Here is a 27,831-nt window from a genome sequence, read left to right on the forward strand (position 1 = left end):
TTGGACGGCAGGCTGTCTATGTATTTATATGATCAGAATTAAGCGCCGTTTTATTGTAGTTCAGTGGGTGCCACCATTTTGCGTGTGATATCCCCTTCTATATACAAAGGACGGACAGAACACAGCTGTCAGTGAATTCCTCTCCTTCAACATCACGATATGCACAACATGTAATAATCCATGCAATAGTGGAATCCCAATATAACCAATAAGATAAAAGCATAATTTAAAAGCATATATATGTCATCCCCAAATACATCATGATTTTATTAATACTAATATTGGGAGGATACCTAAAATATTTTATTCAATAAAACTAATATATGTTAAAAAAAATATATGATATATATATATATATATATATATATATTTTTTTTTTATCATATATAAGTTAGTTTTATTAAATATTTTTTCTATCCGTTTGTACAAGATAGTCTTCATTGTTGGTGCAGTTTCTCTTAATACGGACAAATTGCCCTTTAGGGATGGCCTTCACCCAGGCTGGGTGGTGGTAGCTGTTGGTAGAGATATAACCGTTACAGTCTACCTTCTTAAAGAAGGTACTAGTGTTCAAAAAGTTGTTAGTCTTGTATATTTCTAAATCCAGGAATGGAATTTTGTTACTGTCCATATTACCCTTAAATGTAATCTGGTATTCATTTGGATTGATGGACCGAAATACATTTCTAAGAGATTCTGGTGAGCCCTCCCACACTATTAAGATATCATCAATATATCTTCTGTGTATACTTTAACCACTTTACCACCGGAGGATTTTGCTGTCTTACGTCCAGGCCACTTTTTGTGCTTCGGCACTGTGCGACTTTAACTGACAATTGTGCGGTCATGCAATGTGGTACCCAAACAAAGTTTACAACCTTTTTTTCCCCACAAACAGAGCCTTCTTTTGGTGGTATTTGATAACCTCTGCACTTTTTATTTTTTGCGATATTAATAAAAAAAGTGTGAAAATTTTGCAAAAAAATGACATTTTCAACTTTGTCTTTTAAAAAATATCCAATATACTCAATTTATGTCATTTTTTTTTGGCCAAAATATATTTAGCTACATGTGTAATAAACTAAATTAAAACCCGCGCTGCTGGTATTAAATTATCAATATCTGTGTTACAATTTTTTAAGTGCAGCTGCTGTGCATCTAAGTTAATCTTAGAAAGAATATGTGAAGTAAATTTAAAACAGCGCTAACATTTCATGTGAAAAAATCAATAAATATAAGTGCAGTAATATTATTAAATAAAAATAAACATATATTGCAAGAAATAATAAGACAGTCCTTGTTAGTGAAATGTCCAATAAAGTGCTCAAGTGCAGAAAACAATCATTCAAACGGTGCTCAAAGCGAGTGGCCAGACCCTCTAGGTTCCCTACTCACCACAAAAATGAGTCTCAAACGCTTGAAAAGAATTCTTGGGACTTTGGCACCCAGGCTTTTTGTTGTAATTCATCCAAGATTAGAGAAGCTTTGTATGGGATCGCTCCAAACCAGACCTCCGTTAATCTAGTGGATGCAATGCGCTGCCGTCATAACCCACTCTGGTGAGATCAGAGAGCCTCTACATAAATATTCTTTATTTGATTCTGTATCTACAATAGCGACCTGCCAGGGCCACTCCCCATCCAAGGAACTTGTACCACCAACTATCTGACTGGACACCAAGGGGGGACCGCACATTGAATATTAGTTTGTGGATGGATCTTCAAACCAAGGTTTTAACTGTCCTTGTCAGAACTTGTTTTTGCAGCCTCCAGCAGACTCACAGCTCTCCAAGACAGGTGTATTCACCAACTCCTCCTCACCACCCCTAGGGTGTTTTTTTATTTGTTTGCGCAAAAGTTATAGCATCTACAAACTATGATGTAAATACTGAAATTTACGCAGCATTAATTTCTGACTGCCAAGCTCATTTCATGAAGTGTTAAAATGGCAGGGCAGTACAAGACCCCCCCAAATTACCACTTTTTGGAAAGTAGACATCCTAAGGAATGTTCTGAGAGGCATGTTGAGCTCATTGAATATTTCATTTTTTTTGTCACAGGTGTTTGAAAAATGACTAAAAAAAAGAATTTTTGTTTTCTTTTTTTTTTTACACAAAGTTGTCATTGAAATGATATATTGCTCACACATGCCATGGGTATATGTGTAATTACACCCCAAAATATATTCTGCTGCTTCTCCTGAGTACAGGGATACCACATATGTGAGACTTTTTGGGAGCCTAGCTGTGTACGGGAACTCAAATCCAATCCCCACCATCAGAATTTCAAAGGGCGTACATTTTTCATTGCATTTTCTCACTACCTATAACGGTTTAGGAGGCCCTGAAATGTCAAGATACCACAAAACCCCCCAAATTACCCAATTTTGGAAAGTAGACACCCCAAGCTGTTTGCTGAGAGGCATGGTGAGTCCATGGAATATTTTATATTTTGCCGCAAGTTTTGGGAAAATTACAATTTCTTTTTTTATTTTTTAACACAAAGTTGTCACTAAAAGATACATTTCTCACACATGACATGGGTATATGTGGAATGACACCCCAAAATACATTCTGCCGCTTCTCCTGAGTATGGGGATACCCCATGTGTGGGACTTTTTGGGAGCCTAGCTGTGTACGGGACCCCGAAAATCAATCACCATCTTTAGGTTTTCTAATGGCGTAAATTTTTGATTTTACTCCTCATTACCCATCACAGTTTTGGAGGCCCTGAAATTTCTAGATAGCACAAAACCCCCCCAAATGACCCCATTTTGCAAAATAGACACCCCAAGCTATTTGCTGAGAGGCATGGTGAGTCCATGGAATATTTTATATTTTGCCACAAGTTCCGGGAAATATATTATTATTTTTTTTTGTTTTTTTACGCAAAGTTGTCACTAAATGATATATTTCTCACACATGGGTATGTGTGAAATGACACCCCAAAATACATTCTTCTGCTTCTCCTGAGTACAGGGATACCACTTGTGTGAGACTTTTTTGCAGTCTAGCCGAGTACAGGCCCCCGAAAATCAATCACCACTTTCAGGCTTTCCAAGGGCGTAAATTGTTGATTTCACTCCAGACTACCTATCACAGTTTCGGAGGCCATGAAATGCCAAGACAGCACAACCCCCCCCCCCCCCCAAATGACCCCTTTTCGGAAAGTAGACACCCAAAGCTATTTTCAGAGAGGCATTTTGAGTGTTTTGCAGATCTCACTTTTTGTCACAAAGTTTTGGAAATTGAAAAAAGAGGAAAAAAAATGCATTTTCCTGTTTTTTCTTCATTTTCCAAAAAAAATGAGAGATGTAAAATACTCACCATGCCTCTCAGCAAATAAATTGGAGTGTCTACTTTGCAAAATGGGGTCATTTGGGGGGGGTTTGTGCCATCTTGGCATTTCATGGCCTTCAAAAGTGTGATAGGTAGTAAGGGGTGAGATCAACAATTTACGCGCTTAGAAAGCCTGAAGGTGGGGAGTGGTTTTCCGGGTCCTGTACGCGGCTAGACTGCCAAAAAGTCTCACATATGGGGTATCCCTGTACTCAGGAGAAGCAGCACAATGTATTTTGGGGTGTCATTTCACATATACCCATGGCGTGTGTGAGCATTATATCATTTACTGACAATTTTGTGTAAAAAAACAAAAAAAATAAAAAAATAATAAACTTGTGGCAAAATATAAACTATTCCATGGACTCATCATGCCTCTCAGCTAATAGCTTAGAGTGTCTACTTTGCAAAATGGGGTCATTTGGGGGGGGGGGGGGGTGTGCTATCTTGAAATGTCCGGGCCTCTGAAACTGTGACAGGTAGTGCAGAGGTAAAATAAGCAATTTACGCCATTAGAAAACTTGAAGATGGGGATTGGTTTTCAGGGTCCTGTACGCGGCTATACTGCCAAAAAGTCTCACACATGGGGTACCCCTGTACTTAGGAGAAGCAGCAGAATGTATTTTGGGGTGTCATTTCACATATACCCATGGAATGCGTGAGCAATATATTATTTAGTGACAACTTTGTATAAAAAAACAAAAAACAAAAAAAAAAACAAATTGTAATTTTCCTGAAACTTAGGGCAAAATGTAAAATACTCCATGGACTCAATATGCCTCTCAGCAAATAGCTTTGTGTGTCTACTTTCCAAAAAGGGGTCATTTGGGGGGTGTTTGAACAGTCCTGGCATTTTATGCTCAATTTTAGCAACACATCACCCACTCTTCTAACCACTTGAAAACCAAGCCTTTTCTGTGACTTTTTGTTTACATGAAAATTTTTTTTTTTTTACAAGAAAATTACTTTGAACCCCCAAACATTATATATTTTTTTTAAAGCAGAGGCCCTACAGAACAAAATGGTGGATGTTGCAATTTTTTTTGTCACACGGTATTTGCGCACATTTTCCAAACGCAATTTTTGCATAAAAAAACACTTTTTTTTATATTTAATGCAGAAATACACTATATAATTCCAAATTGTTTGGTAAAATTTAAAAGATGATCTTATGCCGAGTGCATAGACACCAAACATGACAAGCTTTAAAAATTGCGCACGCCCGTGACGCGGCAACAAACTACGTATGGTTTTAAAAGTCTTTACAGGTTACTACTTTGGACTTACAGAGGAGATCTACTGCAAGAATTACTGCCCTCAACCTGGCGCTCGTGGCGATACCTCACATGCATGGTGCAATTGCGGTTTACATATGACACTAGACCAGCGCTTGTGTGCGCATTTGCGCGCAAGCACGGGGGGACAGGGGGGCTTGATTTTTTTTTTTAATTTGCATTTTTATGTTATTGTGACACCTTTTCTTTCATTTTTTTTTTTTATCATTTTTATTGTTATCACGGTGAATTTAAATTTCCCCTATGATAGCAATCTGTAGTCTTTTAGACTCTAGATCTTTCCTCTGACCTTAACGCATCTGACCACACCAAAATTGGTGTGATAAAATACTTTCCCAATGGCGCTGTTTATTTCTGGCGAAACAGAAGTCATGAATTGCTCGTGGCTTCCGATATCTTAGGCCATAGAGATGATTGGAGCCAGTCTCATCTCCAATCAGCTCTATGGTTAGATAATTGAACCACTCTCGGGTTAACCGGTGGGACAGGAGAGCCCGAGAAAAACCGTGGAAGGCGGCAGGAGGGGGGGGGGGGGACGCACACACACTTCGGAAGTGAGGACCGCGATCTCACTCGAGTCTTCTATCTTGCGCATTGTTTTACTGGCTAATGTGAGTGTTTTTAATCTTTATGGAAATAAAAACCTTTTTATGCATGACAATATTGCACTATCTTGAGCCTTTCTGATTTGAGATTCGCTGGGGACTTGGAGAAGAATAGGAAGCTGTTCCATCCTAGGCGGCCCATACAACAGTACCCACTGGTTAGCAGAGCAGGAGTGAAAAGGAGCCCCCTGGATTTCTGATAAGGCTTATGTTTTCAGACCTTGAGGTGAGCGACTAGTACACACAGAGGGGTATAGAAGAAGCACCCCACCATCTAAGCACGGTGTTAGGTGAAGGGTCATTACCTTTGAGGCTTCCCCACCTGGATACACTTTTGGACTATTTGCCTGATTTTCCTGATTTTTTGGAGCACTCAGGACACTTTATTTATTTATTGAATGAATTTATGCACTTGTTCACGCACTGAGCACTTTTACCTGTCACTGAATGAATTTATGGCATTTTAAGTGGTGTTGTATATTCTAGGATCATTGTTTTTACTATAGATCACATTTTATTCACTCTATGTTTGATGATTGTATACATCTATAGTACCTTGATTTATTTATTTATTTATTTATTTAATTAATTACATGAACACACGTGATTGAATCAAGATCATTTTTAATATTTCACCACTTGGAGCACATTGTAATATATTTATATTATTTAATTCACATTTTTATACACTTAAATTTGATTATGTTTTTAGAAGACTAGTTATTCACGTCCCAGAAGCGCAGTATCCCCCACCTTTTATCTTCAATAATCCACTAGTGTGTGGTAGCGACGGAAACAGTCAGCGTGGCAAAGACCAGGTCGGTCAGGACAGTGGGGACAATAATTCCGCGTGTCACGCCTAAATCCGCGCTTGCTGCAGACACGGCATCTTTTTTGGGGGTATCATTGGGTAGGGGTACTCGGGAGGTATTGCGGAAAATGCCTCTCATGCAGCCGACTCACTGCATCTGGTTGGGGAATTTGGGCAGGAGCACCAGCTGGATACAGAAGGGCTCTTATTATCTCTTCTTGGAATTGACAGAAGGATAATGTTCCAGCAGACGCTTTAAGACAAAAGCGTTGTAAATAGCCAATTGAAATAGGTATACAGACACTTTTTTGTACCAGCGTCTGGCCTTACGGGCAATTAAGTATGGTCCATCATCTGGTCGTTGAAGTCCACCCCTCCCATTTTACGGTTATAGTCGTGGACACAGAGGGGCTTCTCAACAACAACACCGGTGACCGTAGTAATTTGGACTGCCGTGTCTGGGTGAATGAAGGACAGAACGAAAACGTTCCGTTTGTCCCTCCACTTCACTGCAAGAAATTCCTCGCACCTCAAGCAGGCTCTCTCCCCCGAGCTCAGTGGAGCATTTACTAGCCATTGGGGGAAGCCCCGGCAATTAGATCGCACGGTGCCACAAGCACCAATTTGAAATTGAAAGAGACACGCTTGTATAGAAGTTGTCCACGTACAAGTGGTACCCTTTTCCGAATAAGGGTGACACCAAGTCCCAAACTATCTTGCCGCTGCTCCCTATGTAGCCTGGGCAGTCGGGGGGCTCCACAGTGCTATCTTTTCCCTCGTAGACACGGAGATTAACTGTATAGCCTGTGGCCCTGTCACACAGCTTATGCAACTTGACCCCGTATCTGGCACGCTTGCTGGGGAGGTACTGTTTGATAGCAAGGCAGCCAGTAAACTTAATCAGGGACTCGTCAAAGCAGACATCTTGTTGGGGGGTAAACAAGGCTGCGAACCGCTGATTGAAGTGGTCTATGAGGGGCCGAATTTTGTGGAGCCGATCATATGCAGGGTCTCCCCGAGGACGACAGAGTTCATTGTTGTTGAAATGCATGAACCAAAATATTTGTTCATATCGAGCCCTGGACATAGCAGCAGAGAACACGTACATTTGATGAATTGGGTCAGTGGAACAATATAACCGCAATTCACTCTTTTTTGTAATGCCCGTGTTGAAGGAAAGGCCCAGAAAGATTTTAAACTCGGGAATCGTAATAGGATTCCAGGCGAATGGTCTGGCAAGGGGTGAATTTGGGTTGGAGGCGATGAATTGTTGAGCGTACAAATTTGATTGGTCCACAATAGATCCGAAAAGATCTTCAGTGAAAAACAGCTCAAAAAAGTGTTTGGGATTAAAACCAGCTGTTTCCACTTGGATTCCGGGTTGGGCGGTGAATGGGGGAAGTACTGGCGCTGTGGAATCTGTGGGCTGCCAATTAGGATATGCCAGCGCTTCAGGTAGGACACTATGGGCTCTACGGGCCTGTCTTCGGATACGCAGTGGGTGCGGGCCACGACTCGTGCTAGCCACCGCACCAGCTTCAACTGCACTTAGGTGACTCGCTACGTCACCAGGTGATACTGCAGTGCTGGTTGTAGGTCCAGAGTGTACTAGGCCGCTCGTGCTTGCCAGATTACGAGAAGTGTGAGCGGAACTAGTACTGGCACTCTGCTGCATACGAGAAACTCCCGGTTCTTGCAACTCAGCAACTCCAGAATGGGGTCGGGTACACCTGACCTTAGCAGGGACCCCTCTGTCGCCGGAGCTATCTGTCAGGGAGCCGCTGCTGTCATCTGGTTCGTATACTGACCCTGATTCTGCCAGTGAGGCTTCCCCATCGCTCCCATCTGACATGGTCAGCATACTGTAGACCTCTTCACCACTGTACCAACGTTTTGTCATTTTAGTAACTAAATTTACTGGTACAGTAGTGCGACTACTAGGTAATAAAAGCACCTGGTTGTCGAGGACTATTTGGTCGCTATAAAAAAAAACTGCTAGTGCTAGCAGAGATCAGGCCTGACTCTGCTAACGCAGCGGTTTGTGTGATTTGTGTTTTTTGGAAGTGTCAGTAATCTATTGATTACTACACTTGACTGGGTAAGGTGGTCTGGGCAAGGGGGCTAAACGCAGGTACTAGCAGGAATCAGTGCTGATTGTGCAAACACTGCCTTTGTGGGAACACTAAATTATGGGGACGCTAGTATAGTTCTGATCAGATATTGATCTGTTCAAACACTATACTAGTAATTGAGGTGTGTGTGTGTGTATGTGTGTTAGTGTACTTGACTCTAACTGACGCTAAGTAACGGTGGTGTAGTGGGACCCTGACGCTAACTAGCCTAAGTTGTGTCACCCGTGACACTAAATACAGTGATCAGTAGTTATCTGATATACTGTATATATTAGTGCACTGTGTGATAGGGATTGAAGGGGTTAACTGGGGGAGATCAAGGGGTTAAACCTTTATATCTGATATACTGTATATATTAGTGCACTGTGTGATAGGGAGTGAAGGGGTTAACTGGGGGAGATCAAGGGGTTAAACCTTTATAGGGGATAGATGGCGGGTGGCCTAAACCTATTTGGGCTTAGCACAAATTAGCGTCACTAGTGACACTAAATACAGTGATCAGTAGTTATCTGATATACTGTATATATTAGTGCACTGTGTGATAGGGAGTGAAGGGGTTAACTGGGGGAGATCAAGGGGTTAAACCTTTATAGGGGATAGATGGCGGGTGGCCTAAACCTATTTGGGCTTAGCACAAATTAGCGTCACAAGTGACACTAAATACAGTGATCAGTAGTTATCTGATATACTGTATATATTAGTGCACTGTGTGATAGGGAGTGAAGGGGTTAACTGGGGGAGCTCAAGGGGTTTAAAGTTTATTAGGGGATAGGTGGCGGGTGCCCTAACCCTATCTGGGCTTAGCGCAAATTAGGGTCACTAGTGACACTAAATACAGTGATCAGTATTTACCTATATACTGTATTTAGTGCACAGAGTAATAGGGAGTAAAGGGGTTAACTGGGAGTGATCAAGGGGTTAAAACTTTATTAGGGGATAGGTGGCGGGTGCCCTTAACAATATTTGGGCCTAGCGCATGCGCAACCTAGGCTCACAAGTGACACTTATACAGTGATCAGTAAAATATCTGTATACCACTGTATATAGTGTTCACTGTGAGGGGTTTGGGGGTGATCAGGGGGTGATCAACGGGTTAAATGTGCCTATGTGAGGTGTGTCAGTGTAGTGTTGGTGGAAACTCACGTTTTTGATGTGTCTCTGTCTTCTCCTGGAACCGAAAAGGGCTCCAGGAGGGACAGTGACATCACTTCCCCTGCCTGTGTTTACATTACACAGGCAGGGGACAGATTACCATTGGCTGGGACCGATCGCCAGACACTGACCAAAAATCATTGGTCAGTATCGGGTGACTGATCGGTTCCCTACCGAATCCGATCAGAATCGGCACCCGCGAGCACGCTCTGGGAGCCGTGATCGCGCCCGACGTAGGTCTATGTTGCTGGACGGGATGGTGCCACACTGCCGCAGTAGTGTCCATGTAAGCGGTCGTAAAGTGGTTAATTCAGGTGGTTTAGTCGCAAAAATCTGTTCCTCCTCCCACTTTGTTAGGAATATGTTAGCCACGCTGGGGGCATAACGAGCCCCCATAGCTACCCCCTTAATCTGGTTGAAGAACTCGCCTCCATACCAGAAGTATGGGTTCGACATGGCCATCTCTAAACCTTCCAAAAGAAATTCAATTTGGGAAGAATGTAAATGGGTCTAACCTTCAAACGCCCACCTTACTGCTTCCATAGCATCAGTTTGTCGTATGTTCGTGTATAATGACTCAACATCTTTAGTTGCTAGTAAGGAAGACTGGTTGATTTTCAAATTTTCTAACGATATAATGGTGTCCTTAAGGAACGATCTTCCACCTGCTGCTATTGGCTGTAAAAAAACATTCAGATATTCACTGATCCTCACGTATAGAGAACTGATTCCACTAATTATTGGTCTCCCTGGAGGCTTTTCTATATTCTTGTGGATCTTGGGGATCCAGTTTGTCAAACCACACTCAAGATCCATCCCTTTTATGGTTTTGTGTCATTGATCGAGTTTTTAAACACTGGAGGGGTACAGACATGAGGAAACAAATTCCACAAAATGAAACCCAATGGATCCATCGTCTAAATACATTGAGTCCCAACGGACTCAACCTCAACTGCTATCTGATTTTCAGATATCCAGGATTAATGTTATAGCCCTGATGGTCTACTTGATTAGTTTCCATACCTATCTTTCAATATAGTATACCAGCCGAGGTGTTACTATAGGAGCAATTACCTAGGTGTACATTAATTCACTTTTTACATACCTATTTTTATCATATGAATTTTCTGACCAAAATAAGATTCACACACACTTGTAACAGTAACAAGTTACATCATTCTATATCTCCTCAACTAAGATTCCTCTTTTTTTTGGCAGTTACATAAGGACCAGTAATTTTTAGATCCTGCATTTACTCAACACCTTATATACTTGGGGATAACCTCATATGATCAGTAGGTGGTGCTGTTTTTAGGTCATTTTTTTAGACCATAATTTTTTAAACCATAACTTTTTAGCCATATATTTTATGATATATACATTTATCTGTGTATGTCTACATATCTTAATTTTGGGTTATTTTTATTTATAATACCCCTTTTTTCAGTACTATTGTGGATTAATCATTTATTTCCAGTTTCTGCAATATATGGTAACTTAGTTCACTATTTAATACATACACACATCAAGTATATTTGGGTATTACCATACATGATTAGTAGAAGGTGCTATTTTATCGTCTTTTTTAGATATTAAATAATTTGTAGTCTTGTATTAAAAAAAAAAAAAAATATATATATATATATATATGCATTGTTTTATGTATATTTAGCTAGATTTTTATGTTTTCTTTAATAGAGATATTATGAGTATTATTATGGGTATGACACTATGTTAGGGATGGCGGAAGTTGCTATGTTTCAGCTGGTTTTAACATAAACTCCAGCATTGCAAATCCGGTTTACACCTTGATTGTTATTATCCATCAGCCTATTAAATACTAACGATATTTAGTAATAAGCTGTGTCTTAAACCGTGATTATATACAACTAAGCCCGCTGGAGTGCATTCTGCCATGCTTTTATCCAAACAGAGAAGTGGGAGGCGTATATTAATCCACCGGGAGGGACGATGTTTAGACTTCCTGATGACGCAGTTTGCGAAAAACATTGCCCGGACATCCTGAACCAGCGACATCATTTCCTCTTTGGCGGTGGAACGCATGCTGACCGCTGCCACGCTACCAGGCTATCAGAAGGGAGAATACTGCTTACTACTGAGGCTTTCACATAGCAACTTTGGCAATCCTTCCTGTGCCAGGAGGGCACTCTTTATGAGCATCCACTTTTATTTTGCCTCACATTTTAAATAAACAGGATCACAGCTTTTGTTGCAGCTTTTGTTTCCCATTTATACCCTATTGAGCTATCCAGGAGACCCTTTCTGGAGGAGTGAGGAGGAGAGTGTGTATCCCAGGGATTTGGAGTGTTGTTTGAGCGTTGGATTTGAACACACATCCCTGGAAATATTGCACGGACTCTCATATCTGGAATCACTTTGTTGCCCTGATTTTTTGCACTATATAATTTTTTTTTGCATCACTGATTATAAATCCACTTTGTAGTACTTATTGTTTACATTAATTACATTAATCATTATATATATATATATATATATATATATATATATCTATCACATCATTGTACCCTTACCATCATTGTGCACTTACCTATACATGTTTTTTGAACACTTTTACATATTCTATAGTATTGTTGGATTATTGTTTAACACTGGTATCAGCGCTTACTTTATTATTTTTTATTCAGTTTATTTGTGTTTTACACACATATAAAAGGGGCAGCAGGTAATTTTACAGTGTTTATTTATTTTAAAAAATAGGCGCCTTCATCCAATTACACAGCCGTGGCATTGTACAATTGAATCCGAACCGGACAATCTTGCAGACGAGTCGTCCAGTGGCTCAGACAAAGCTTTACTGCTCTGAGCTCCAAAACATTTATTGTAGTTTGGACTCTTCTACTGTCCAGGTTCCCTGGGCAGAGAACTTCCCCAGTACCCCGCCCTAGCCCGACAGGCTGGCTTCCATGGTTACCACCGCCCATAACAACTGGAGGAAGGACTTGCCCTGGCATAGTGCTGGAGAGCGAAGTCACCATAATAGAGCAGATCTTGTGTTGTGGCTCAACCAAATCAAAGTGTCTAAAGACTTGGGATCCTTGTTCCATTTGACCAGAGTCTCTCTTTGCAAAGGTCCGGTATGGAACTGAGCAAACGGAACCGCCTTGAAGGTTGATACTATCAGACCCTAGGCCCGCATGCAAGTTTGCAGAGAGGACAAATTGTTTGGCAACAACAACTGGATCGCCCCCCGCAACTTCTGCAGCTTGTCCGGAGGAAGAAAGGCCCTTGCCAAGACTGAATCCAGAGTCAGGCCCAGATAATCCAGTCTCAAGGAAGGTATCAGGGCAGATTTCTTGAAATTGATGGTCCACCCGAATTCCTGCAGGGAGCTGACAGTGATTGTCAGATCACCCATCAGGGCTGAATGAGAGTCTGCTCTCAATAAGAGATGGTCCAGATACCTCAGCACCGCAATCCCCTGTAGGCACAACAATGCCGACACCGGGGCCAGTGCTTTGGTAAACACGCTGGGAGTGGAGGCGAGACCAAAGGGTAACGCCACAAGTTGATAATGTTCTTCTTCTAGGGCAAAGCGTAGAACCGCTGGTGTCCAGTGTAGATAGGGATGTGTAGATATGCGTCCTTGATATCTATGGAAGCCAAAAAGTCTCCCTGGTGTAGTGTCGCCCCTAGCGTTCAAATGGATTCCATGCAAAACCTCTGTACCCGCACAAAGCGGTTCAGAGACTTGAGATCCAGGATTGGACGCACTTTGCCCTCTTTTCTGGGCACAGTAAACGGCTTTGAATAAAACCCTGGAAAAAGTTCCTGATAGGGAACTGGTACAATCCCCCCTTGCGACAGCAGATCTTTTACCGCCTCCCGCAGATCCCTTAACCGGTCTGGAGAGAGGCTCAGGTTGGACAGGAAGAATCTGCCTGACGGATGAGACAGGAATTCGATCTTGTACCCTGATTGGATCAGTTTGTGAACCCATTTGTCCTGAATTAAGGAAGTTCAAGGTTCCGGAAAGAAGCGTAGACGTTCCCCTACACCAGAAACAGGTGAGGTTGTCCCTTCATGCAGACGAGGATTTGTCCACAGATCCGGACTGGCCGGTCTTTGGTATACCTGACCATGGCTTCTTGGAATTCCCAGAAGACCTGAACAGCTTCCCTTTTTCTTGCGACTCGGAGGTACGAAAAAGCCGCCTATAAGCAGTGAAGGAAGGCCCCCCGTCTATGACGTGGCGCCTTGCCCTTAGAGGACTGAGGAAGAAGAGGACTTTTGCCACCCATAAGACCATTGATCCACTCGTCCAGAGAGGATCCAAGCAACCTCTCCCCCAAATAGGGAAGATCTGTCAAAGCCTTTTTGAAGCCTAGCCCGCAGACCAGCTTTTTAACCACACCATGCACCTAATCGCAATCCCCACTGCCGACACTCTGGCCACTAGGGGGGCCGCATCACACATGAACACCAGGGGTCGAGCCATCTGGTCCATTAGTTCCAGCACCGCTGGGGGAGCTGCCGGGGATTCTTCCACCGGAAACCACAGTAGACCTATTCTGCCTGGAATCCGGGTGACCTTAGGTGGCACGGTCCACCTAGAGGAAACTGCATCTGCAAAAGGATAACAGCGTTTAAAGCGTTTAGGCACCACTAGCATGTGCTTGATGTGCCACCATTTTTCATTGACAATATTGTCAAAAAGTTGCGGACAAGGGAACACCTTGCCCGATTTTCGGGAGCCAAAAGACAACTGCGAACCCAATGCTGCCAATTTTAAAGTTTCCCGCACTGAAACTATAAGTGCTTCCACCAATGCGCATTCCCGCGTGGCAGCGGATGAGGACAGGTCGCTTAACCATCAGAATGCAAAGACACCGATCCCTCAGGGTGGGGTGCATCTGTGGCGTCCAAGTCTGCCTCAGAATCTGAGGAAATTACAGAGGGAGGCGAAGGCAGAGGGCGTTTGCGGCTAGCAACGCTTTCACATACAAAATCTACCTTAGACACAAGGCTTTCCAAGACTGCCATAAGCGCAGACAGGGACTGCAACCCAGAAGGTTCCGCAGCCACTCCTGGGGGTCTGTAGGTGAACTAGTACCCTGGGACTCCATATTACACTGAAAAGAAAAAAAAGCAGTGTCACTTTAAAATCACTAAATTGCGATCCCACTGCTAACTTAGCGGTATACCTAGTCCTAATCTAATACAAGCCGATAGAGTGGGTGAGTAAAACCTACAGGGGACCCCAGAAAACGTTACCAGACCACTCAGGACACCGCCAGCACGTTCTTGTGAAAGTGAAAGAAAAACATTCCTTCAAAAGAAATGACAAGCACAGCTGTCCTAGATAGATTTTTATATTACATGCCGTTCGCCTGTCCAGCATTGTGGACAGCCCCATGCATTCTTATGGGGAACAAAAAAGGTCTGCCAATGCATTTTAATGAAAGAATAAAAAGCATGAATCTACAGCAAAATGGTGGCCCCCACGGCGTGCCATGCGGTCTCCCGGACACCCCCCCCCCAGGGGGTCCCAGACAAGAGGCATCAGGGGGTCCCTAGGAAGGGACCCCACCAGGACAAAGCCACCCCCGAAGAAAAAAGCTGCCGTGGCCGCAATTTTCCCACCCCCCCCGGAGGTAGGACCTGTTATGGGTAGGGGAAAAGACTTGGAGGTGGTAGGCCTAGTATCCCAGAGGCCAGGGGAACCAAGGGAGCCCAGAGGGTCCAACCATTCCAGGGAGGGGGCCCATGTCCACCCTGAGACCGCCAGTGGATTGGGGGGACATTATTACTCACCATACCATGGTACCAGGTGGGTGCCAATCCGCACAGACCACCTCCCACCCGGGATGGGGGTGCTGCCAGCCAGGGGGTACACTGCCACTCAGGGCGTTCCAGGTCGATCTCGTCCCAACGAGACTTGTTCACTCGCAGGCTCATCCCCATCCATCGGGGATCTGTCGAGGCGAGGCCTAGTTCTGGACTATAACCTGCTCCTGCTCACTGGTCAGGCTGGGAGACCATAAGGATCTAGAATATCCAGTTTGAAACCTCAGCCAGCTGTTGCTTGTAGTCAGTGTTGGGGATAACTAGTTACAAAGTAACTGATTACAGTAACTACATTACTTTTTTTGGTAACGAAGTAATGTAACTAGTTACAATACTAATATTGGTAACTACACTACTTTACTAGGCTATAGGAAGTAACTACACTACTTTACTAGGCTATAGGAACACGCTTTCCTGCATTACCCAAGCCGTGCGATACAATCGTTATTTCGAAGAATAGAGAGGAATAAAGTTTATTACTTTTTGTTGCACTTTGTTTTATTCTGTTTTTTTCAGGTTTTGTTCTCATGCCCCAAAGCCTGTGTTTATACAATAAACTCTATGCAGAAAGAGCGTCATGTATCTTCTTCTACACGTTTAATTAAGAAAGAGGAAAGTAAAGTAATAAGTAGTGAAGTTACTTTTCAAATGCAGTAACTAGTAAAGTAATCTCATTACAATTTACAGAAGTAACTAGTAACTAGTTAAATTTTTTGAGTAACTACCTCAACACTGCTTGTAATTCTCCAGGCACTCTAACTAGTGAAAATAAAATGAGTCGCTGTGCCAGTGTGTGCGGCTTTTGACTTGCCCGCCCAAGGCTTCTTCTGGCCACTAGAGGCCTTGAAGGACTTACCTTTGTCTTGTGCTTTGAAGGCACGAAAGGACCCCTGGTTAGGTTTAAAGGAGGGACCCCGCTTGCCGCGAAATGATTTTCCCCTTGACACCTGGGGCAACACAGTGCTCTTGCCCCAAGTGATCCCCTTGACCAGTTCATCCAAAGAGTCCCCAAAAAGACGACTCCCCGCATAAGGGATGTCAGACACTGTCTTCTTGGAAGATTGGTCGGCCGACCAGCTTTTTAACCAAACGATGCTACGAATCGCAACTGCGACCGCTGAAAGTCGTGCGACTAAAGGGGCCTCATCTAAGGCCGCATCACACAGGTATAAAACAGCCTGACCCATTTGATCCACCATCTCAAGAGCAGCAGGAGAGGTGGAGTCAGCAATCAGAGTGCGCTTAAGCGCCTTGGCCCTCTCCACAACAGCCTGAGAGACCATTACCGAAGCGAACAGGGGTTTCAGCAAGGAACCCGCTACCAGATAGATGTGGCGGGAAAGAGTTTCCACCCGCCTATCCGCCGGGTCTCTAAACACCGGAGAATCCTCCGCGGGCATTAAAGTGGCCTTATTTAACCTGGACACAGTGTGGTCCACCTTAGGAGCCGCAGTCCAGCGAGAATCCACCGGATCCGCAAAGGGATAACGGTACTGAAATCTCTTTGGCACCACAAAATTATGTTTCAAATTAAGCCATTGTTAATTCACGGTTTAGTGAAACTCCGCGGGACAAGGAAAAACCTGACCCAATTTTTGGGCTTTGCGGGTGCCAAAGGAAGACCGCTTACCCGACAGGTGGGGCTCATCATCCAAATTTAAAGTGTCTTTAACAGAGCTAATAAGTGCGGACACCGGTGCTGTGCTGATCCGGAGGAGGAATCCTCCTCCTCCACATCTGACTGAGAAGACTGAGACCCCTCAGGGGGTTCGCTGTCCGTGGCAACTAACTCTGGCTCTGAATCAGAAAACTGAGAGGGCATAGGCCTTTTCTTAGAATCCCGGTCAGACATCAACAAATCCACTTTTGACGCTAAAGTCGCAAGTGCAGCAGTAAGGGAGACTATAGCAGAGGATTCAGGAGTACCTGAACCCTCTACCAGATCTGGGGGGAATTTTCTATTCTGGGACTCCATAATAGCAATCTCAATTTAAATTATGCTGGCCCTTTAAATTGGCGAATGCCGCGGTCCCCACCGCAAATGGAGAGCAAGTCCTGTGCTACAGGAAACTGCAAAAAAAATGAATGCTAGCAGGAATGCAGGCCAGGAAACACAATAAAAGCCCCCCACAGTGTGCTATACTTGCCACGCTGCTGAATCGATCTGAATGTGAAGAAAGAGGAAGTGACCTCACGCCTCTAGAGGCAGACACAGCCCTGAGCCACAAAAAAATGGTTGCCAATGCAAGTCTATGGGAAAAGCTCTGGGAAAATGGCCGCTGTCCACATAAGGACATTTTGCCCACACTAAATATGGCGCCCGATAGTGGAAAATGGCTGCTGCCCTCACAATGAGGCCAACCAGCCTGCCCACACCTAAAATAGAAGTCGCGCCAAGTGCGCCCCCCACACACCATGTACTATTCCCCAAATAGTTGCACAAGCATTCTCAGGGACATAGGAGACCCTCGCAACCCCCCATACAGCGGTGGAATCGCCAAGCGCCCCTGCAGGGACCGGGAAGGGACATACAGGAACCGCACCTACAGACATGAGGGGGACATTACAGAACCCATACCGAACTGCCATCCCCATAAAACAGAGGGCCCACATACACACCCCGACAGACAATGCCAGAGACAGAGGGGTAGCATGGTACTCACCAGTCCAGCGAAAACGTGGGTACTGCTCTGTGACAGGAAGCCTCCCACTCTGAATGGTGGTGCCGTCAGCCGAAGGGGAAGCTAGCAACACGCGGGCGTACTGCAGTTGAGACATCCCGGCGAAGATAGCAACTTTGCAGGCTCGACCCTGAGGTCAGGGACATAGTCGTTCGCGAGGCCTGGGCGTACCAATAACCTGCTAACGCTCGATGGCAGGCTGGGATTCCGTAAGGCTCTAGAATAACAAGTGTGATTCCAAGCTCCGCAAACGCTGTAGTCTTCCGAAGTCCGACTAACTAAGCGCAGGAACAAATAAAAAGCTATCTTTTAAAAGAAAAAATACTTTTCTAGAGAGAGAAAATAAAAAGAAGAAAAAAGGCTGAGACCGCAGCCCCAGCCAGGGAAAAGCCAGCCTACTCCTAAGCTAGGCAGCAGCAAACTGAATTGGGAATGAGGCTATCTGGGGGTATTGACCATAGGGACAGCCCCCTGTAGGTGTGTCTATACAAAGTTTTTGTGAATATTGTAACAAAATCTTCTGCCTAGCTTACTCCTGTGGAGAAGGCCAATACCCAGACGTGCAGATTGTATGAGTGGGCAGCGACTGTCAGAGGACATAATGTATTAAGCTCATATCAACTTACATAAAAGCAAAAAGTGGAGCGCCATGATCCGGCATCCTTCCTAATTCACCATGTACCCATTGTAGGAGCTGCCAGCAGCCTAAACCAATCCGGGGGCTGAATCAGAGTTTGGCTGCGGCGAACCGCATACCTCACAGAAGAACCGTGCGGCCGTAGACGAGGAATGGGCGGTGGAATGGGCGGTTACCAGTTTCGGAGCATGCTCACAACAGCTCCTTCTTCAAGCCAATAGAATACACGGCCAGACGCAGGACACTTCAGAGCGCTGGCCGAAAGTATCAATTAACAAAGGGGAAACAGGAATGTAGCCAATTAGCCGGGGACACCCGAATCAGGAGGACTCCAGCCCCAATGTTGGTATATGAAACATACAAAGCATGACAAATCAATTTAATATTAACATTATTTAAAAGGCATTAAAAAACGATAAATAAATACTAGCATACAAAACCAGGCACATGGTGCAGCGAACATTTTTTAAAAATAAAAATAATAATAAAATAAAAATAAAAACAAAAATAAAAATTAAAAAACTAAGAAACTAAAAAAAATTAATAAAATAAATAATAAAAATATATATATAAAAAATATATAACAATAATAATGTAAAATGGAACACCACTCTAAAAAATTCCCTCAAAAGAATCTAAACAGCTGAGTTATGAAAAAACATGAAAAAATATGTAAAAAGAACAGGACTGGACCTTACAGTGTTAACATCAAGTTCTTCATTGAGTCCTCCAGGCGAGAGGATGTCCAGGGCATAGATCCAATAGGTTTCTCGCTGACATATTCACTTGAACCTTTCTGCCTTTCTTCCCATTCGTTAATTGATACTTCCGGTCAGCGCTCTTAAGTGTCCTGCGTCTGGCCGTGTATTCTATTGGTCTGAAGAAGGAGCTGTTGTGAGCATGCTCCACAACCGGTAACCGCCCATTCCACCGCCCATTCCTCGTCTACGGCCGCAAGGTCCTTCTGTTTGTCGCAGCCACACTCTGATTCAGCCCCCGGATTGGTTTAGGTTGCTGACAGCTTCCACAACGGGTACATGGTGAATTAGGAAGGACGCCGGGTCGTGACGTTCCACTTTTTGCTTTTATGCAAGTCTTGATATGAGCTTAATAAATTTGTTATTACTGCTTCACTGAGTGGGGCCTTCTTTATTCTGCTTACATGTGGGATCTTGCTTCGGCCCTGTAAGAGCTGCCCTCGATGTTAGCACTAACAATGTGCTTTTGGAACAATTCACCATCAGTCTGGTTAACATCTCACCTATCAAGACTGTCTGGAACAAAGGACCCATCCGCAAACAAGAGCGCCCATTCGTTTTCCTTTTGCAATTACCATACCCGTTGGACATCGTACCCACTAATTTAATGGGGATAATCCTAGAAGATTATGAATAATACTCTGCCCAATTTAATGTTACACTCACATCCTGACTCTAATTTATCATATTTCTAATTTACACAGCCCTTAGCATCCTCTCCTCCTGGTCGCTTATCTCACTGCCCCTGGTGTCTTCATATTCCTAGTTACACTCAGTACTCCCAGTTACACTCGGTGCTCACAGTACTCCCAGTTACACTCGGTGCTCACAGTACTCCCAGTTACACTCAGTACTCCCAGTTACACTCAGTGCTCACAGTACTCTCAGTGCTCACAGTTATTTTCTTTATGGGTATATATTACATATATGCCTGCTGACCACTCTTTGATTTAGTACTTTTTGTGTGAATATTTTGCTTGGGTGGGAAAAGAAATATATAGGCCTGCACAAGTTAAAAAAGTGACATAGCCAAATGTTAAAAAAAAAAAAAAAAAAAAAACACACACACAGCACTTACCCATTTTCTTTGGTAACAAATACACATCTTGTTTATAACGACCTTCTGGAGCATTGTACAGTTCAATTAATGCTAGAGCCTATAAGAAAAAAAGAAAAATATAAATAAGAGAGGGGATAGCCCACAAACAAAACAAATATTTGTGGCATGTAATCACAAACTGAAGCTTTATCTGCTTTTGCAGTTTTTTAGGCAGTGGGGTAGAGATAGATGCCAGTATTCAATTTATGTAATTTTATTCTCAAGATTGGGATTTTGTTTTCACCATAAATTAAAAATATGATGTTCCTTGAGGGGAACAGCTCTGTATATTCCATTCCATGAAATAAACTGCCACCTACAGGAAAATGAGAACACTAAAAAAGTTTGAGGGGCCAGTCCACTCTAGGCTATAACTCACCCCTAAGCAAAGCAATAAGTGGAGGAAAATAGGGAACAGCCCCTACCACAACACAACTGTGGCAAGAAATCAACCAAACAGGAGGAAGAAACAGTGTCCTTTAACCCCTTGGTGCTGAGCAAAGTTGTATAAAGTACTCAAAACCCATACTTGAGTACAATTGCTCGATCAAAAAGTGACTTGAGTAGAAGTGGAAGTGCTCGATCAAAAAGTGACTTGAGTAGAAGTACTAAAGTATTCAACATTTTTTGTACTTAAGTATTGCAAGTAGTTTTTTAAAAATATTTTCTACTCAAGTACTGAAAGTAAAAGTACCAGTAGTTTTGAAAAAAAAAATTGCTACTCAAGTACTGAAAGTAAAAGTACAAGTACTGTGTTATGTAGTTATTAAAGAAAGAAGTCAAAAGTTTGAACATCATATTGTTTTTTATTATTTCAAATGCAGCTTTTATTTATACATACAGTAGCATTTATTTTCGTATGCGCTGATAATACACGTTTTCAGCTTCATGAAACCTGCCATCTACTGTATCGGAGTAGAAGTATTGAAATCATTGAAAAAATGTAGTGAAGTAAAAGTGGAAGTAGGAGAAAAAAATTCTACTCTAGGAAAGTACAGATACCACCTTTCGTTACTTAAGTACAGTAGTGAAGTAGTTCTACTTAGTTACTATACATCTCTGGTGCTGAGCATATGCAAATATGTGGCCCCACTGGACTGGGCTTTTTTCCAGGGGGCCGCAAATTTGTGTATCTGGGCCCCATGCAAACAATTAGGACCCGAAACTCCCAAGTCTCCTGATCGCTGTGATAGCCTCTGATCGGCTTTCACAATGATCAGTCACTGTGAAGCCCGTCTCCGTGTTTTCTCTCTGTGAATGGAGGCGAGAGATACAATTTCTCTCTCGCTGTCCTTGCAGAGAGGAAAAAAAAAATACAAATACAAAAAATAAATAAAACAAACCCTAGATGGAGATAGTGCCAGGGTTAGCGTTTAGGTCAAAGGTCAGTATCCCCCCCCTCCTAAATTAACCATTTAGTGACCGCCCTATGGCAGTTTTATACCTACAGGGTGGCAGATGTGTACAAGATCACTCAAATATACATGTGATCCTGTACTTCCAGGTAGCAGGCGTGAATGCGCACCGCTGGCGGGCTTGCTCCTGCAGTGATTATACACAGCGGAAGCCAATAACAGTTACCGGGGACTCTTTGGCCGACAGCACCCGCCAATCATCCTGAAGAGAGACAGAACAGCGATCTGCCTATGTAAACAAGGCAGATTGCCGTTTTGACAGGAGGGAAGGCATGGATCCTGTGTCTCTGCAAAAAGCAGGGACAAGGATCAAGGTCTTCCTCTGCTAAAAGCACCTCCCACAGTTTAGAAAAACACAGGCTAGGTACATAGTTAACCCTTTGATCGCTCCTGATGTTAACCCTTTCCCAGCCAGTGGAAGTAGTTGTGATGATATGTATATTTTTACTAACACATGTCAAAGTTGCAAAATTGTGCTTAGGAATTAAGATTTGTTTTACCCTTAGGTGCGAAGGGTTTAACAAACATCAAAAGAAGGGATTAATAGTTATTATGGAAAAAAAAATTTTCTCTATTAAACACTGCTCTGAAGATTCCATACCATGTTATATCCAAAAGCAGTCCCATAGTAGCATCTGCAAGGACACATATACACCAAGAATGAAAACATGAAACACAACATAAAAAAAAAAATACACTTAAAAATGCTATCCAAAAGATCTTTTGAGGAAACTTCCATCCTTTTGAAATAAAGCTGCAAAAAGTATTTTAAGATAAAGCTTTAAACATAAACTGACACTTCTTTGGAACCAATAAAGCTGTGTTTAAAAATCCCATGGCTTCAGGACTGGTCTCACAAGAGAGGCAACGTGCTTCATTTCTTATATGAGCATATGCACCAAGGAATGGCTTGTCAAAGGCTGCTTGAACAGAACAGACAAAGCTGGAATCTAGATCTCATTTGTGATAAGGGCCAAGCGTTGATCAACCAACCCCCATTTGGAGGAAGGAAAGAAGCCTGCCAACTGAAAAAAAAAAAAAAAAAAAAAGAATAAGCGATAAATCCCAAACGCTTACACTAGCTTTGGGTACCATGGCAGACTTTGCTTGATATGGACTTAAGGACCTTGAGAACTGTAAGAATAACATATTATAAAATGCCTCTGTCTCTCGGTACCTGAGCTTCCACAGCCATGGAATAATAACCATCGCCTTACCAGCAGGGCAGGGCCAACAGATATGGATGCTCTGGAAGATGTCATGGGGTGTCAAGCAAGTGGATGCACAATATGTGCAAACCAATTCCTTCAGGGTAAATCAGAGCAATCATAATGACTGGAATGGCTTTGAGTTTTATTTTTCTGAGGAAGCCCCAGGAGAAGCTTGAGTGAAGGAAACATGTAAATCAGAGATTCCAGGGGGCTTCCAGAGCATGTGACACATATGGCACGGAGTCTCTAGAACTGTCGAAAAACTTGACATTTTCACATTTTTACGGAATTGCGAGACTATGTAATCTACCCCTCCCAGGCAAAACCAAAAGAATACCTCCTTATGGAGTAACCATTCCCAGGTTCCACGTTCTAAAAACTCAGGAAATCTGACTTCGGATTTTCCACCTTAGAAATGTAAATAACTAGAAACAAAAGAGCATTGTTTTGCCCAAAAGGAAGAGTATGCTCCAGTTCTCCAGCAGCTGCCTTTTGGTGCCTCCTTTTTGGTGACGGACATAAGCCAAGGCAATAGTGTTGTTTATACCTGTCAGGGTAAACATTGAAAAGGGTTCAAATAGAATCCTTTAAAATGCTCAGGGGGCAGGGGTTCTCTCTCATTTCCTGGGACATAAAATTCTTGACTGGCTGGATCTTGAGTATTGAGGGGAGACAAGATGGTTTCAGAAGAAAAACCAAGACAATGGGCTGTATCACAGCCAAAAGTCCAAGAAGGATAACAGGCACTCACAAATATTTGCCAGTGGGGGTAAACCATCATTCAGAAGATAATTTATAAAAAAACGTGTTTTTTTTCTGCCACGGTTTTTTGTTTGTCCCACAGAAGTCCTTTGCACAGAAGGGCTTGGTGAAGTACCCTTGAGTCCAAAAGGATCACTTATTTGTTGGAAAAGAGTACTGCTGTGTTGCTATCTGCTTGTTTTCCTGGACTTTTGTACTAATACCCCCAGGGGTGGTCTCAACAAACTCCTCATAGATTCAAGAGTCTGTCCCCAAAATGAGGAGCCACAGCTCTAGCATCTCATGGACTGCCTGATTAAGGACCAGGACTGTGTTCTTGTATATGAACACGTAAGGCTTTTGAATGTTCATCCTAGCAGAGTGAGGACAATGTCTAAATATCAGACAGGATCCAAACCAGAAGCAATTGGAGTATTTAGGTCCAAATAAGAACTAAGGCCGAGTGCCATTTGCAACCACTGTTGTCAGGTTAAGAGACATTTTGGGTGAGTTGAGAGATAAGGCCCTCTAAAGTAGCAAAAACTTTCTCAACGGTAAGCAAAACCGGTACTGATGCATCAGACTGGATCTGAGATATCTGAGATGCAGGTAGCTTGGAAAACGACTTGCAGGTATTCCATATTGAAAACTTCTGCACACTGTCAAAATTAAGACAACAGACAGTGCATGCAAAAAAGATGCATTAAGGCATTACCAGCGGGTTCAATAAATGACACTAAGTAGTGGTGGGGTATGAGGAGTAGGACTGCTATAATTACACTATAGAGCAGTACACATATGGCCCAATAAGGAGTACTCACAACACTATCCATGTATGCAGACTAGTCCACTAGCATTAATAAGCAGCAGGATTGAGATCCAGGATGGGACGCACCTTGCCCTCCTTTCTGGGCACGGTGAACAGATTTGAATAAAACCCTAGAAAGCGTTCCTGGGAGGGAACCAGCAAAATCGCTCCTTGCAACAGCAAATCATGTACCGCCCCTTGCAAGTTCCTTAACTGGTCTGGAGATAGGTGAAGATTGGACGGGAAAAACCTGTCTGACTACTGGAATTCAATCTCGTACTCTGAGCGGATCCGTTTGTGAATCCATTTATTCTGAATCAAGGAGGTCCATGGTTCCGGAAAGAAGCGAAAACATCCCCCCACCCCAGAAACTTGTGAGGGCAGATGAAGGTTTGTCTGCAGATCCGGACAGAGATCAGTCGAGGCTTTTTTGGAAGCCTGGTCAGCAGACCAGCTTTTCAGCCACACCATGTGTCTAATAGCAATCCCCACTGCCGACACCCAGGCCTATAGCGGAGCTGCATCCAGGGAGTTATCACACATGAACACCAGGGCTTGAGCCAACTGGTCCATTAGTTCAAACACCGCAGGAGGGAGCCCTTCAGCTTTCAAGTTTGCTTTTAGCAGCTGCACCCATTCAGTAACCGTCTGTGACACCAGAATGTTCACAAAAGTAGTTTTCAAAATGGAACCCGCTATCACGTGTAAATGGTAGGATAGGAACTCCGCCCGTCCATACACAGGTCCTCAAAAGTCGGTGATTCCTCCACCGGAACCACAGTAGACTTGTTTATCCTGGAAACTGGGTGATCCACCTTCTGTGGTACAGTCCACCTAGTGGATACTGCATCTGCAAAAGGGTAACGGCGTTTAAAATGCTTAGGCACCACCAGCATGTACTTAATGTGCCGCCATTGTTCATGCATAATGGCAAGAAAGATATCAGGACAAGGAATCACCTTGCCCAATACTTAGGATTTGCGGGAGTCAAAAGACACCTGCACACCCCACGCTGTAGATTCATTAGCCAATTTTAAAGTTTCAAGGACTGAAATTATAAGGGCTTCCATCAAGGCGCATTCCCACGCTGCGGCTGATGAGGACACGTCCACTTCACCGACAGAATGCGAAGACACCGACCCTGCAGGGTGGGGTGCGTCTGTGGCTCCCATATCTGCCTCAGACTCTGAAGACACCACCAATGGAGGCAAAGGCAGAGGGCATTTGCGGCTGGCAACACTTGTAATGACAAATCTTCTTTTGACATCAGGCCAGGGGCGGACTGAGCGGTCGGGCACTTCGGACGTGGTCTGAGGGCCAGGCTGGGAACCCGGGAAGGGGGTCCCGGTCGGCAAGGGGGCCTGCCGCCCAGTATAAAATGTTAACTCACCCAGCGATGAGTAATGGGAGGAGAGGAGGGGCCCGGCGGCCGGCGCTGACTCAGTGTGAGGAGGGAGGGGAGCTGGGGTGGGGCCCAGCGGCCGTTGCTGCTTCAGTGAGAGGAGGAGGGCAGGCCAGGGCTAGCGCTGGATTTCAATTGGTGATGGTGTCCTGTGTGCGGGGGCGTGTAGGCGCCGCCTACTGATGTGACATCGACGCCCCGCCTACACAGGGCGTGATACAGCGACGAGTAACGTTCGAGTTCAGTGGATGCCATTGCCTGCGATTGTGTCGTGAGCGTGACTGTCGTCCCTCCTCTCATCTTCTGCATTTCCCTTCATCCCTCGATCCCTGGCGGCAGTTTCTGTGTTTGATTGTGAGTAGTTCTTGTGGCCTCTGTGAAATCCAGCTCCACTCAATGGTCTCTCCTGTGAGGAATGATGTGTACATACATTTGCATTATCCCACACAATTTTAATAAAAATATATGATTCATATATTTTTATTAAAATTGTGTGGGATAATGCAAATGTATGTACACATTATTCCTCAGAGGAGAGACCATTGAGTGGAGCTGGATTAGTTGCTGATGACTTGCAATTTTCAAAGGTGTTCCCTCTTCCTCAGATCCAGTGGCGGCTGGTGCTTTGGGGGCGCAGGGGCGCCGCCCCCCCCCCCCCTATACATGCTTCTGGCCCCCTAATCTGCATGCGGGGCGCCGGACTCATGGAGCTCAATGGGATTTTTTTTTTCTGAGTCACCTGATTAGAGCCAGAGGCTCTAATAGGCTTCAGAAAAGAGTGGATCCAGGGCGCAGAGCAGTGCGCCCCGAGCCCACCCATTGTGTGACAATAGCGAATGAAAATTCGCTATTGTCACGTGGATCCTCCTCCTGGCCAATCAGGAAGCAGGTCCGAGACCTTCCTGATTGGCCGAAAGGCAAAACCATGCCATTGGCCGAGGAGGCGGGAGGACTCGAGGAGAAGCCGGGGGACTGAGGAGAAGCTGCAGGTAAGTGCACTGGTCTCGTCTCGGGGGGGGGGGGGGCACGGCACGCTACGCTGGTCACTCTGCATTGACTAGGGGCACGATGATCTCTCTGCATTGAAAGGGGACACACTGATTTCTCTGCATTGAAGGCCCCCTTTCAATGCAGAGATCAGTGTGCCCCACACTGATCTCTGCATTGAAAGGGGGCACGCTGATCTCTCTGCATTGAATAGGGTCACGCTGATCTCTCTGCATCAAATGGGGGCACGCTGATCTCTCTGCATTGAATGGGGGCACGCTGATCTCTCTGCATTGAATGGGGGCACGCTGATCTCTCTGCATTGAATGGGGGCACACTGATCTCTCTGCATTGAATGGGGGCACACTGATCTCTCTGCATTGAAGGGGGCACGATGATCTCTCTGCATTGAAGGGGGCACGCTGATCTCTCTGCATCGAATGGGGGCACGCTGATCTCTCTACATTAAATGGGGGCACGCTGATTTCTCTGCATTGAATGGGGGCACACTGATCTCTCTGCATTGAATGGGGGCACACTGATCTCTCTGCATTGAAGGGGGCACGATGATCTCTCTGCATTGAAGGGGGCACGATGATCTCTCTGCATTGACGGGGGCACATTGATCTCTCTGCATTGAATGGGGGCACACTGATCTCTCTGCATTGAATGGGGGCACACTGATCTCTCTGCATTGAAGGGGGGCACACTGATCTCTCTGCATTGAAGGGGGCACACTGATCTCTCTGCATTGAAAGGGGGCACGCTGGTCATTATGCATTGAAAGGGGGCACGCTGGTCATTCTGCATTGAAAGGGGGCACGCTGGTCACTCTGCATTGAAGGGGGCACACTATACTTTGATTAATGAAGGCCCTCAAAGTCACGCAATTTTTTACAGCGTTTTTTGACGCAAAGCAATGCCTATTACATTT

At 44.1% G+C, this 27,831-nt stretch overlaps 1 protein-coding gene across 4 annotated transcripts in view; it reads right to left on the minus strand.

Moving 5' to 3' along the window:
* The window catches only part of AHCYL1 (adenosylhomocysteinase like 1), a 494,269-nt gene that overhangs the window by 26,638 nt on the left and 439,800 nt on the right, over window positions 1-27,831 (minus strand). For all 4 annotated transcript variants that reach the window (XM_082247288.1, XM_082247287.1, XM_082247286.1 and 1 more), the window contains one exon: window positions 20,313-20,391. In XM_082247288.1, coding sequence (XP_082103414.1) covers window positions 20,313-20,391 — 79 coding nt within the window. The remainder of the gene's footprint in view (window positions 1-20,312; window positions 20,392-27,831) is intronic.

The sequence above is a fragment of the Pelophylax lessonae genome (assembly GCF_965119305.1).
Source record: "Pelophylax lessonae genome assembly, chromosome: 2".
NCBI lineage: Eukaryota > Metazoa > Chordata > Amphibia > Anura > Ranidae > Pelophylax > Pelophylax lessonae.